Source organism: Stegastes partitus, unplaced genomic scaffold (genome assembly GCF_000690725.1).
Source record: "Stegastes partitus isolate 25-593 unplaced genomic scaffold, Stegastes_partitus-1.0.2 Scaffold1837, whole genome shotgun sequence".
NCBI classification, from domain to species: Eukaryota; Metazoa; Chordata; class Actinopteri; family Pomacentridae; genus Stegastes; species Stegastes partitus.
Window position 1 is genome coordinate 33063 of NW_007579568.1, and position 13138 is coordinate 46200.

At 43.1% G+C, this 13138-nt stretch overlaps 1 protein-coding gene across 1 annotated transcript in view; it reads left to right on the plus strand.

The window, feature by feature from the left end:
* The first annotated feature begins 412 nt into the window (after positions 1–412).
* Positions 413–13138, plus strand: part of LOC103372817 (BAH and coiled-coil domain-containing protein 1-like) — a 58833-nt gene continuing 46107 nt past the window's right edge. Inside the window, exons 1-2 of the mRNA XM_008302555.1 lie at positions 413–615; positions 4003–4337. Coding sequence (XP_008300777.1) covers positions 4166–4337 — 172 coding nt within the window. The 5' untranslated portion in view covers positions 413–615; positions 4003–4165. The remainder of the gene's footprint in view (positions 616–4002; positions 4338–13138) is intronic.

The following is a 13138-nucleotide window of genomic DNA, read 5'->3' on the forward strand; positions in this document are numbered from 1 at the left end:
CATTGGCTCGGAGCGGCAGCCAATGGCAGCGTGTGTTTGCCGTCGAAGGGGGTGGTAGTAGTTGTGTGTGTGCGTGTGTGTGTGTGTGTGTGTGTGTGTGTGTGTTGCATGTTGCCGTCCTCGTGCAGTCCAGTGAAAGACGTCATAATATTTTGCAGGTCTGCCAACCAACAGTAAAAAACCATAAAATACTCAGTTGGGTTAATTCTGCAGGAAATGATGGACATNGAAAGGGTACGGTGGGGGCGGAGGTGGGGGAGCGCCTCACGGGCACGCTTTCACATTGTCGTTCTCAAACCAATAGGCCTGCGCGTCCACCCCTCCCCGCACACACACCCCTTCAACCTCAACCTCCTCCTCCTCCTCCTCCTCGTCCTCCACCCGGCGTGTCTGAGTCTCTGGTTGCATGAACGAGCCTCGATTCACTACAAGCCTGAACTTCTACGATGCGTCTCTCCCATACCTCAACTGACTGCACACCACAGTCTGCAGCAGCATAGGATGTAATCAATCCCACATGTTTCATCTCTGCGACTCGGGGATTTTCACTTTGAGTATTTTTGTACTTTTTCTTTCATTACACCCTACTCGCCATACAATGGATATAACTTACCAGTAAGTAGCGAATTATTTTACAGCTGTGTTTTGTCATCTTTAGCGAACGGCGCTTTTAGCTCAAGTCTTTCATTCAAGGAGAGGAAGATCTAAATTCAACGTTTTATTTAAATGCAGATACACATAATTTACAAAAACACCCCGTTATCCACTGTCATACCTTTAGAGAATATAACGCGAGCTGCTGTGAGTGCTCTGTGTAGTTTGCAGAATAACAATCTAGAGACATCACTCATCCTTTCACTGCATTAAAGCAACAGATCTCACAATTTTTTTTTTTTTTGCAGTATTTTGAATGATTCATTTCATTCCCACTGTGTCCTCTCCTGTCCAGCGTGCACGACTGAGCTGTGGACGATATGTGTGTCACTTCTTGATGTTACAGCCAAATTACTTGTGTGTCTCTAATTCATTCAGGACAGAACAAAAAAACAAACAAACAAAAAAAACCTTGTGCTTCCCAGCGATCCTTGTCGCGACTGGTTTTATAGATTATAAATTGCTGATTATTTTCTTTGTTAGTTCGCTATTGTACGTGTGTGTGTGTGTGTGTGTGTGTGTTTGAGAGGGGAGGGAGACGGGAGAGGTTTTATTGCAAGCTGCAGTGCTCCCTCGGTATGAAGGCTGTGCTGACGCCGGGCTGTCTTCGGCTCAGCCGGGCTTGTCTCTCCTGTTTATCCGGCCTCTGAATATCCAGATTTAGTGCACGGGTTATGCTTTGTGACTTTACTTTATTGCAAAATTGTTGAGGGTAATGAGAGTGCCTCTGAACCCGAGAGCCACTCCAAAAGTCTTTAATTTTTAGCCCAAATGCGCACACATTTATGATTGAATAGATTTCTTCTCAAATGGCACTATAGGTGTTTTTTTTCTTATTTTGCTCTGAGTTCTGACCAACAACATTTCTTTGCGGATTTGCTGGCTTTTGTGTTAGGTTCATGTAATGTCATCTTGACCAGCAGTGGTTACTTTTGTAGAGGGGGATTTTTGTCTGACGATAGTTTGACCCTTTCCAGGGCAGCGCGATGGTAGAGGTGTGTGTGTGTTTGGGAGGTGTGTGTGTGTGTGTAGAAGGTTTGGGGGAGTCTGCGTAGAGTGGAAGGAAGTCTGAACGCCTTCCACGTATGAAACACACACACTTACACACACACACACGCACACACACACGATCTCTCACAATACAAGCAGATCCAAATGATCATTTTCCCCAAACTGTTACGCGCGATCTGCTCACGTCGTTTTGTTTGCGTGGCGTGCGATAACACTGGATTTAGATTCAGGTTGTTAAATGCAGCCTGAGTGGCTCTCTGTTGACGTGGAATGTAAACACACAGGACGTGTGTTTACGGCCTGAAAATTTAAAAATGTATAGACAAATGTCAGACGAGAGTGGTTTATGATTGATGTCCCGTAGAGAAGGGCCATTGTTTCTCACAGCCTAGGGGACAGGAGAGAGTCCATTTTGCCTTCCCTGTGCGCTTGCAGTAGCCTGCGCTCCTCTCCCTCATTTTTTACCTCTTGCTGTCGACTAGATGTGGTCAAAACAGATACCGTGGTTCCCGCAAACAAACAAAAAAAAAGAAGGCAAATTAAATAATTTAAACGCATTTGCAGTTTGGCTAAATAGTCTTATGGGGTGCATTTGATGCATGGGAGACTTCACGAAAACATTTTCAGGGTCTGTCAGAGCTGTGCAACTTTGGAGATTTTTTTTTCCCCCTAAAAAAAATTACAATTCCTGAAAGTTGGAGTCCTTGAGCAGCGCGTATGTGTGTGACTGTGTGTGTGTGTGTGTGAGAGAGAGAGTGTGTGTGTGTTAAAGAAGACTTGGAATATCCGAGCTTATGCAGGCTATATTCTTCTGCACTTCATAAGCCCCTGGTCCACCAGAGCATTTGATATTTTCTTTGTTCCTTTATCGTTGGTTCCTGGGAGGTGCTATCAGCATCTACAGAGTGCTAGATGGACGTGCCATGCATTGAAAGGCCTAATAGATGGACTGCTGCTGAGGTGTGTTTGTGGAACGCAGGCACCCAGATCTCCCTATATGAGCATCACAGGGAGCCCTATTTAAGTAAATGACCTGGGCTATGAGGTATACATATAAAGTCGATGATTTCCTAGTCTATTTCTCTGTTTATTGCCTCACTCTTTGGCACCGGAGCATAAAGGTGATTTGATTTGTGTTTGTGATTACAGTGTAGCCCATATATACAGTATATGCAGCAGAGATGCATGGTGTGTGCCATTGTCAGGAGGCGAGGGGGCTGCTGACTTGATAGAAATAGCTGTTTCATCGCCGTTTCCATTAATAAGCAGCAACCACAAATAATAATCCTGATTACAGCGGTGCGAACTGTAAAAAGTCCAACAGCGATGGTGAAATAACTTGGGTGAATTTATGGAGAAAAAAAAACAACAAAAAACAGCCAGTCAGGTTTAATTTATAAAAGCTACACAGCAAACACCATAGATCCAAGGCAGTGTGGCTATTGGACTTCACATCAAGCCCCATATATGCGTCTTTAAAAACAGAAAATTAAGAATCTGCTCTACTCTGAACCATACATGTGTGGACAGGGATCAGATTTTATGGCAAATACGTGAAGGAATAAATCAATTTACATAAATCCATGAATGGAAGCAGACGTATGTGTATTTGTGTCAGTTTGGGGCTCTGTGGGGATGTAGGTTTTGGTCACCATAAAGATAAAAACTGCCTTTTTTGCTTTGTGCAGATGGTTTTCTTAATATTTTAGCGTAAGAGCCCCGAGGTCCAGTTTGTTTATGACCAGTCCTTGTCGAGTCCAAAGACATACCAACTCCTTCATCGGGAGAGGCTTCTTCTTCTTCTTCTTCTTCTTCTTTTTAAACCGCTGTGAACTCTTGTACTGTATCTGCATCGTGTGTTTGTACCTGAGCCAAATCTCCCCTTTCCTTTCCATTCTTTTCGCTGATAAAGAAGGCTCCCGTGTGCGTTATTTGCATCGTGTTTGGTCACAGGATGAAGGAGGAGGAGGAGGAGGAGGAGGGTGCGGAGGAGGGGTGAGTGTAAGGGGGGAGACTCCTCTGTTGGGGTGCAGGGCAAATCCACATAAACTCAGTTCACCCACCTTTTTCAACTACAGGACAGGCTTTACGCACCTTCCCGAGCTGCCAGAAATCGCCCTTAAAAGTAACGCAGAAGATCGTGCCAAAGTAGTTCAGATTGTATGTCAATGTGGGCTTTTTGGTGACATTTGTATCGCTTTTTTTGTGTGTATACTGCTTGTTTGTCTAAACATGAACAGTGACTGTCTCTCAGTTCAGCCTTTTCTTCAGCGCTACATCCCTGGTTGGCTCATTATTGTCAGCGCTTTGACTTGTCTCCTGCTCTCTCTTTTGTAGGACATGACGGGGACTCAGTTTCTACCCTGCAAAGCCAAAACTCCGCTCAAAGCGAGGGGAGCCCGAAGTTCATAAAAGGGATTATTTGCATCTGGGTGCCTGAGAAAACCTTCGGTGCCTCCGGATTTTACTTTGGATTTGGGATTTATCGGTTCTCATCGGGATGGAAAGCCGAGATTTCGCTCCTCCGCACCACCTCCTGACGGAGCGAAGCGCTTTGGTTCACAGCGCCGCGTCTCGGATGGCGCCAGGCGGCCACGGCTCCGTGCAGCACCCCGCACACTTCCAGCCCGGGAAATACTACTCATCCCACCTTTCCATGGGTCCGCACTCAGGTCAGTTGTGAATCTTTTCCGTGTATGCATAACAAGTGTGGGTTTAAAAAAATAAATAACAAAAAAAACAAAACAAAACAAAAAAAAAACATGCACTCTCTTTTGTCTGGAGCATATGTTCTCCATATTGCAAACTTGTGAAACCTTGAAGCTCTTTAGGATTTAACGTGGAAGAGAATTGCTCTGACTTTGTGGAAATATAGAAATTAGCAAACAGGCGCAGGCATCTTCAAGAGTTTTATGTTTTACTTTATTTAATGAACTGTTTATGGCGCAGCTGTGCGTAATACCAGAAAATAAATATAACGTGTCAGTGGAGCCTCACATAAAAGCAAAATTATGAAACACAAAGAGAAAAATTGTTCCATCTTTTGCAAATTAAATTAAGTTCAAATTTACGACACAGGTCATCCTCGTTTTTGTTGTTGTTGTTTTAAACGTCTCAAGAATTTAACAGTATTTCAGGATTATTTGTATTTTCTATCAAACAGGGATTATTGGGCGTTTCTATAGTGGCATAATCTTGTCATACATTTATATGGTTTCATCAATTAGTAAAGTACTAATCGTTGCCATTTGATGTAATTAATTAGAATTGGGTTATTCCACCGCTTATATTTCCCATTAAACAATAAATTAAAGCTATTAGCTGAGCCAGTTTCTGTGCAGCGTCTCCCCCCTCCACGTGTGGTTCCGTTGGGGACGGTGCTGGTTTGGTGCCGGTGGGTTCGGGAGGGCGCACGCTGGATTGTTCTGGTCACAAACTGGGGGTCGCAGGGGTGAGTTGGGGGAGTGCAGGGAAGCTCATGGCTAATAGAGGTGCGGGTAATACCAGAAAATCCGGTTTCTATATTGAGCGGGGACGTGACGGGGTGCGAATGGGTTGACAGTGCATGCATTAGATTTAACAAGTAGCTTTGGTATCCTGTCTCAATAGGGGAGGGGTGTGTGTGTGTGTGCGTGTGTGTGTGTGTGTGTGTGTGTGTGTCTCCCTCTCTCTCTCTCGCTCTCTCTCTCTCTCTCTCTCTCTGTGTGTGTGTGTGTGTGTAGAGAGAGAAGAAAGCCTCTGCTCGAAATCATACAGTGTACAGTCTATACGTAGTGGATCAACTGAGTGAATGTAAACGTGTCCGATGAGAGATCTCGTTAATTATCATTTGCAAACGCTCTGAGTTCTTTAAAGAGACGCACAAAACTCGGTCCTGTGAATAATATCGTCTGTTGTGTGTTGGATCCACACATCCCCTTTCTCCACTCATTTCCATATTCAATAGTTTTACACAACAGCAAGTGTTGTCAAAATTTTTGAACAAAATACACAATTTCCACACTCCCAGTCAACACTTTCTTTTTTTTGGCAGCAATATAAAGTTAACCATTTTGACATTTTATGTTCTCCAAGTTCTGGTTCTGGTCTTGACTGCTTCACATGAAGAGAACGTGAATCTTAAACAATAGGCTAATATTGTTACCCGCTTGCCCTGTTTCAGAAATACACCCTCATGTGAGCAACCACATTTGTAAATCTCAGAATCTGTCATTTTTGCTGTAAGTGTAATGTGCATGTTTAATATATTGCCCACTTTATATAGACTTTACATTTTTTCTATAAATATTTTATAACACAGAGCATGCAAGATTAATAGATTTATTATTTTTTATAATTTAGATCTTTTAAAAATATATTATAAAATGTAACATATTTAATTGACAACATGTCGAATTAATGTGTTTTTGCAAATGCAGTTTACACTAAATGCATTTTTCTGAAATATCTACATGCTCTACAGTATGGCACTTATTAAATAATTTACATAATTACTGCTCTACATTGTGCTATATTTAAATATATTATAAAATAATTACATGGCAAGAATTTATTTTATACTGATAAAACATTTTATGTGTTTTACGTGACATTCAACTGCCTCGCTGTTTTAAATTCAGCTTTAAAGATTTCAGCGGAGAAAAAAAATACAGCTATGTCGTTTTTAAACCAGTGACAAACACTCATCTAACCTGCGTAAGGATTTAAATACCACTTTGACTGATATTGCTGCTCGCTGACATGCATTATGGCCCAATTTAAAAATGATTCTGTAATGTTGAAAGGGGGAATAAGCATAGTAATGCAGGGTGATAATGCTATTGAAATATATTCAAGAGGGCCTCTCACTGGGTCTCAAGGTGCATGACACTGTATTGAGATTCCAGATATCCAGACTCTCCATGCATGTCCCTTATGGGGTTTTGACTGACATGATGGGCATAGAGGATTGTTGTTTTGGGATGGGGGTTGGGGTATGTGTGTGTATGTGTGTGTGTGTGTGTGTGCATGAGTGTGTGTTTGCTGGGAGGTTAGGATGGGGGTTACCTTTGTCCTTGCCCCCCTTAGAGATTCAGAAAGCTGTATGCCTGGCCCTAGGCCTCGGCACAGGGGGTAGATATGATGTGGAGTTGGCCATAGCAAGACAGGACGGGGGGGGGGCTATGACAGGGGTTTGTTTCAGATCTTCAAGACACACACACACACACACACACACACGCACACACCTAGTACAGTCCCACACTACCAAACTGGGTGTATCACTTACAGAAATTCAAAGTAAAAAAAAAAAGAAAAGAAAGAAAGACTCCCCTCATTCTCCCGTTTCTTCATATCCTGGAAAACCTGCAATCCATCAATTTGCTGAAGCCTCTTATTTAGATCAGCATGGTGTCTGCTTGAATACGGTTGCGCTTGACAAGGTGATGGAATGACAGACGCATACCAACGCCATAAGACTCAGCCCCCATTTGATAAAACCCCACAATGATATTACACAGGCGTTTAGATTACTGATAGGAGCAGTGGGAAAGCCTTTGTCTCTGTCTGTCTGTCTGTCTTGCTCTCTTTCCCCTCCCATTTTCACCGCTTTGCTTTTATTCCAGTTTCTCTCTCCTTCCCTTTCTTCCCTTTTCTGTGATGTAGCCCCTGGGCAGTAGTTGTGCAAGTGCGTACATACGTGTGTGTTTGTGTGTGTGTGGTTAGGGTTAGGTTTAGCCTGCAGTAGCACAGGTGTGCAGTATTATGGAGGGCGGGGCAGCGCTTGTCATTGAACAGGTGTGTTACTTCCCAGACAGCAGACGGTTTTTGTTTACATGATTGTGTGTGTGAGAGAGTGTGTGTGTGTTTGTGTGTGACCTAGTAATACAGACCGAAAGAGTTTAGTTCATGTTAGGTGTGCACACACGCACAGCTGCACACATTCACAGACTTGGAAGGGTTTCTATCTTCAGCTGCTTGTGGTTCAGGCTTTGAAAAAGTAATAATCCATAATCATAATGTTTTAGTTAGACTAGATAACCTCTCTATCGCTTCTCTCTTTCTGTTTTCTCTCTGTGGCCTTTCTCACCTGACCTTTTTCTCCTTCTTATCCCCTTCTTTCTCCCCATGTTCAATCTTGTTAGCAAAGCACAAGCTCCTGCAGTCGAGTTCTGCGTCTCTCTCTTCTAAATGTGTGCGCGGCTGCATGTGTATGTGTTACGTGCAGCCGCCCTGTCCATTCATCACGACGCTGTCAGTAATATCGCTTCTGTCTTGGAAGTTTCTCGGCTTTGGCTTTGATCGTCACGGCAGCAAAGATGAGACACACCCCTTCACCCTCCTACCTGCACACACCTTCATACACAAAACAACTCGCATGGCGTGGAAAGGGAAGATGTGTATGCATGAGTTTGGTTTCTGTGCGTGTGTGTGTGTGTGTGTGTGCTTCTGGAATTTGGCTTGTAGTTCAGATTGGTGTGTGAGCGTCCGCGTCTTTTTTATGTTAAAAGGTGAAGGAAAGCCCTATATAGATAAAGAAAGAAAGGCAGAAAAAAAAAGAAAAGAAAAGCAATGATGGATGGAGCGGAGGAAGGGAGGGAGGAGGGGAAGGGGTCGAGGTGGGGGTGTGAGGGTGGGGGGGCTGAGGGAGTAGATAGGCTGAATGTTTCCACCTGGTTGGTAATCCAGTCAGATTACCACCGCCTGACAGCACCCACTGGCCGTCATCCCCGACTCCTCAGCCTGGCGTCTCCTCTGCCTCTCAAGAGTGTGAGTGAGTGAAAGCGAGAGAGAGGAGATGCTTGCCTCTGTGTGTGTGTTTGTGTGTGTGGGAGATGAGTCAGCAGTGGACAGATCCTCCTCCCCCCCCCCCTCACCTTACCAACACTTCCCAGGGTACAAGGGGCACATCTCGGGTGCAGCGTGCAAGACGACCCCCTGCGTGGAGGAGACAGCTGGTGAAGGCTGCAGCCAGCCGAGCTGCGACTGGATGCGGTCATGAAGGAGACGAGTGTAAATTCAGTTCAGTTCAAGAAAAAACAATCAAAATTTTACTTGACCTACTTTGGATCAATACAATACCATGTTGTACTGGGTCAACTTAGCCAAGTGTATGAGCAGAAAACCGCTAAAGACAATGGGTTGTTTTTATCCAGCATTGTGCTTTTTATATTATTGTTGGAAAATTTAAGAAAAAGAAGATTTTTTTTAATTAAAAAAAAATTACAAATTAAAAAACTAATAATAACTTATGTTTGTTAAACTAGCAATACATTTTTCTGACAGTTAAAACTCAAAGCACAAAATGCGTTTGCTGTCTAACAGTGGTTCAAATTAGAAATATTGTAGTTTGTTTTTCAAAAAATACGCTAATATTAAAATATAAGTCTAAACAATTAGTTCAGGGTAAAGTTAACACAGTGCTGCGTCAAAACACACTGGACTTGATACTGGAGGGATTTTTAGTATGTGGTAGGATTATTTTTCATCCAAACACACTTGCCATTTTCTTTTCAAATTACATTTTGCAAAAACTATTTTTTTTGTCAGCCTTAAACTATTTGAGAGCTGATTTGACACCCACACCAGCCCAGCTCTTATCTAAATGTAAGCTAGAACATGCAACAAGGCCAAAGAAATCAGTTAAATGACTGTTTAAAAATCGTTGATGAATTGAAAGCATTAGGTCAGTAAGGAAGGCCAGAAAAGTCATTAAAAGCATTTCTGTTACAAACTAGTATCTTACGGATGCTTTGATAATTCAAGCAAACTACGGCACATCCCTTAAATATACGCCTGAATGTTTTACTGCGTCTTATCAAATTGACCTCAGAGAAACTGCGGCTGAGATTTGAGCTGTCTGAGAGGTCAATGGAAAGATAAAAATAAAATAAGATGGTGAATAAAAAATCCTTTTCATGTTGGGGGTTTTGAGTGAAGCTTGCATTTGCTCTGAAGCACATTTGCCACTGTGACAGAAAGACTTTTGTCTCATCTCCAACTCTCATCCAACATGAGAACAGCTGCTTATTGTCGGTAGCAGTGATTTGAAGGGAGTGGGGTGCGTTTGGTTGCGACATCTCCGGGGTGTGAACACACACTACCATCTGATGACTTGGCATGTGAATGGAAAGCGCCAGACTTCCTCTGTCCATGTGCTCTTTTCTGCCTCTCGCTCCTCTTTCCCCTTTTCTTCTTCTCCTTCTTCTTCTGCTGCTGTCCCTCACTGACCAGACTCCCCCGTCTTCCTCGCTCCTCTTTAACCACATGCTCGCCCTGCCCTCTTCCTCCTTCTGCTTTCCTCTTTCACTTCTCCTTCACTATTGCATTCGCTCCTCTCAGCTCTTCGAGTGGTGCTCCAGCCCTCCTTCCTCCTCCTCCTCCTCCTCCTCCTCCCTACAGCCATGTTCCTCCCCACTCCTCTCTTTCCCCCCTTTGCTCTCTCCTCTCTTTTCAATCGATCCCCCCCACCTCTTATATCCATCTCCCATCTCTGTCTAACTCCCCACACGCCCATCGCTTCCTTGCGTTGTTAGCAGACCAGCTTTTCTCAGCACTCCTCCTATTTCTGTCTCAATTTCAGCCTGCTTCCTCTCCTTTTCCACATTGCCTCATTTGTTTCTCCCTTCTCTTTCCTTGCCTCTTCCCCCCTCCCTTTCTCCCCACCACTCGGCCGGTTGTTAACGGGCCCGTCCCGGTGCTACTCGGCCCATGGCCAACTCACTAAATCAGAAACGTTTGGAGGATTTGGCAAGAGGGAGTGAGAGCTCAGTGAGGCGCCTTTGAAGTCCAAGAAACGAGAGAAAAATGACATTTTAAACAGCCCGCAAAACACAAGGCTAAAACAGCTTCTTACTCTGTACAGGAGGAGGAGGAGGGGGCTGTGTGTGTGTGCCTCCGTGTGTGTGTGTGTGTTCACTTTAAACGACAGTATAAGGTGTTTGAATATGTGGCTGTTATTCATGATGTGATTGCAAGAAAAAGATATGTGCAAAGAAAGTGTTCAGACACTGTAATTCCCTGTTATTTTATGGCTTTCCTCTTCCTCAGAGGGGTCAAGGCAATTCCCTGTTTACGCAACATGACAGAAAGGTGACATCACTTAGCGACAGGAGGGTGGGGAGGGGAGGGGGGGGACAGACATGATGTCACAGTCCCGGCAGATCCACAGGTCTGCACCCCCTGAAAATGCACACCGCAAAGCCAAGGCGGTGCAACCACGGCAACCCTTATCACAGCAGCAACCGACACCTGAGACGGGCCGGGCTTTTATCTGTCTCAGGGTCACATTTATGCCTGACTCATCGTCACTCGAGCTGACTTGTTTGACTCAGCCGGGGCCCTTTTCTCTGCTGTTGTGTTTTGCTTCTCTATTCGATTCATTTCAGCTCTGTTTGGCTCATTCATATTGTAATGGCCTCCATTCAGGCGGGTCTATGTCCAGTTTGTTTTGCTGTCATGGGTTTAGATGGATGGAGGGGGCCGTAGGTTCATCTGGAGGTGAGGTTAAAGAAGGCAGAGTGGTCAGACTGCCTCCTGAATGCGGGACCCTTCAGTTTTCATGAGTCACACTGCTGCCGTCGTACAGATTGAACAGATTTAGGATTTGGTGTGAAAGACAGATAATGTGCTCTTAAATAGGAAATAGGTACATATCTGTGCGAGTGTGTGTGTGTGTGTGTGTGCGTGAGGGTGGAAGAGAGTAAGAAAAAGAGAGAAGCAGCTGTGTGGAACAGCATGGATCGTTACACAGTGACACACATGAAAGCATTAAGTATATTCAGGAGCCTTTGTTGAATATACATGGAGCTGTGTGCAGCTTTGTGTGTGTGTGTGTGTGTGTGTGTGTGTGTGAGGGAGAGAGAGAATCCTCTCCCATGCTCTCGCCGAGCTGAGAGTAGTGAGAAAGAAAACAAGAAAAGAGAGCGAGAGAGAGAGAGAGCAAAAAAAAAAAAAAAAACAAAGATCCGTCATCAGTCATTCATGGCTAATCAGTCTCGTGGGACGTGCACACTACACACACACAAACACACACTCGCACACACAGTGCCAAGGTCCTAATCCTACTGGGACTGCTCGTGCCTCTGTGTGTGCCTGTCTAAATTTTGGATCCAGGCTGATTAGAAGCAAACTCTCTCCTTTTGCATGTCTCTTTCTCTCTCCCTCTCTCTACCTCCACTTCTCCCTCTTTCTCTTTCTGTCTCTTCTCCTCTGCATCTTTGATTGCTGGTAAAGTGTCTCTTCTCCTTCTCTCTGTTTTTCTCTCTTGTCTCTTTAATAACCACCTACTGTCTTTTCCGGCCGTTTTGATGTGTGTTTTTGTAATGTTTGGAAGCATGTGTGCATGCATAATATAGAGACTGCTTTTGTGTGTGAATGTGCACTTATGTATGCTTTTTTTTTTTTTTTTGTTGCATGTGTACACTCACTCGTGTCTATGTGTAGGAAAGTGTGTCCGTACATCTCGCTTCATCAGAACCTTTTAGTGTTGTTCTTGTCTGTGTTTTATTGACTCCTTCTCTTGTTTGAACTTTTTTTTTAAAAATTCAAATAAGCTCTTGTGACTGAAAGCTAAATTACACAATACGTAATACAATACATTTATATGAGAATTAATACACAAAGAAATAATTACAAAAAGACACAAATATTTTATAGATAAAGCAGAAAGTATTCCAACAAAGGAGCTGTCTCATGAGTTTTCTCTTTTCACTTGTGGCATGCTGATACATTTTGCAGCTACAAAAAAAAGCCTGTTTTGCTGGTATGTCATGTTGATTAGCCTTATTTTTTGGATTTCTTAACATGTAGTGGGATGCTGGGTGTGTGTAGAAATATATATATTTTAAGGCTGCACAATTGGTGTGTTCAGTAAAGCTATAAACCCCATCTCAATGGTTTTTAACGCTGATATATATAACAAAATCTTCTTATGTTTTAAACTACGGTATCTATTTGTCATACTTTGCTCAGGACTATTCATTATTTTTAACAAAATCACACGACGCGACTGTGTTATCTCCAATATGTTTTTCCTGACAGATAAGAAACAATAATATTGGGGCTATAATTAACGATTAATTTTATTTTTGACAAAATGAAATTGTGTCGCCCATAAATTGAAGGGAAAAAAGTGAAAAATGCCTTAAAACCAAGACGGCTTCTTCAATTTTTTAAACTGATCAAAAGTGATTTAGATTAAGATGAACTGAAGCGCCAATTTTTGGCAGTAAATACCCTTGAAGTTTGGCATGTTTTCTTAAAATGACTAACAAATGATCAAAATAGCTGCTGATTAATTCTGACAAATTGTTTTCGTTCTACACTGAATTATTGTACTAATGACCAGAGTGCATTCACTGATTCTGTACGTCTTCAAGGTTTTCCGCAGCATTTTGCCATTGTGTTGAAACTTATTATGTAATTGTGTTTTAAAGCTGGATAACTTTTGTTTTGTTTGGGTGAGACTGTTTGCGCTGATGGAAGTGAATGAAAA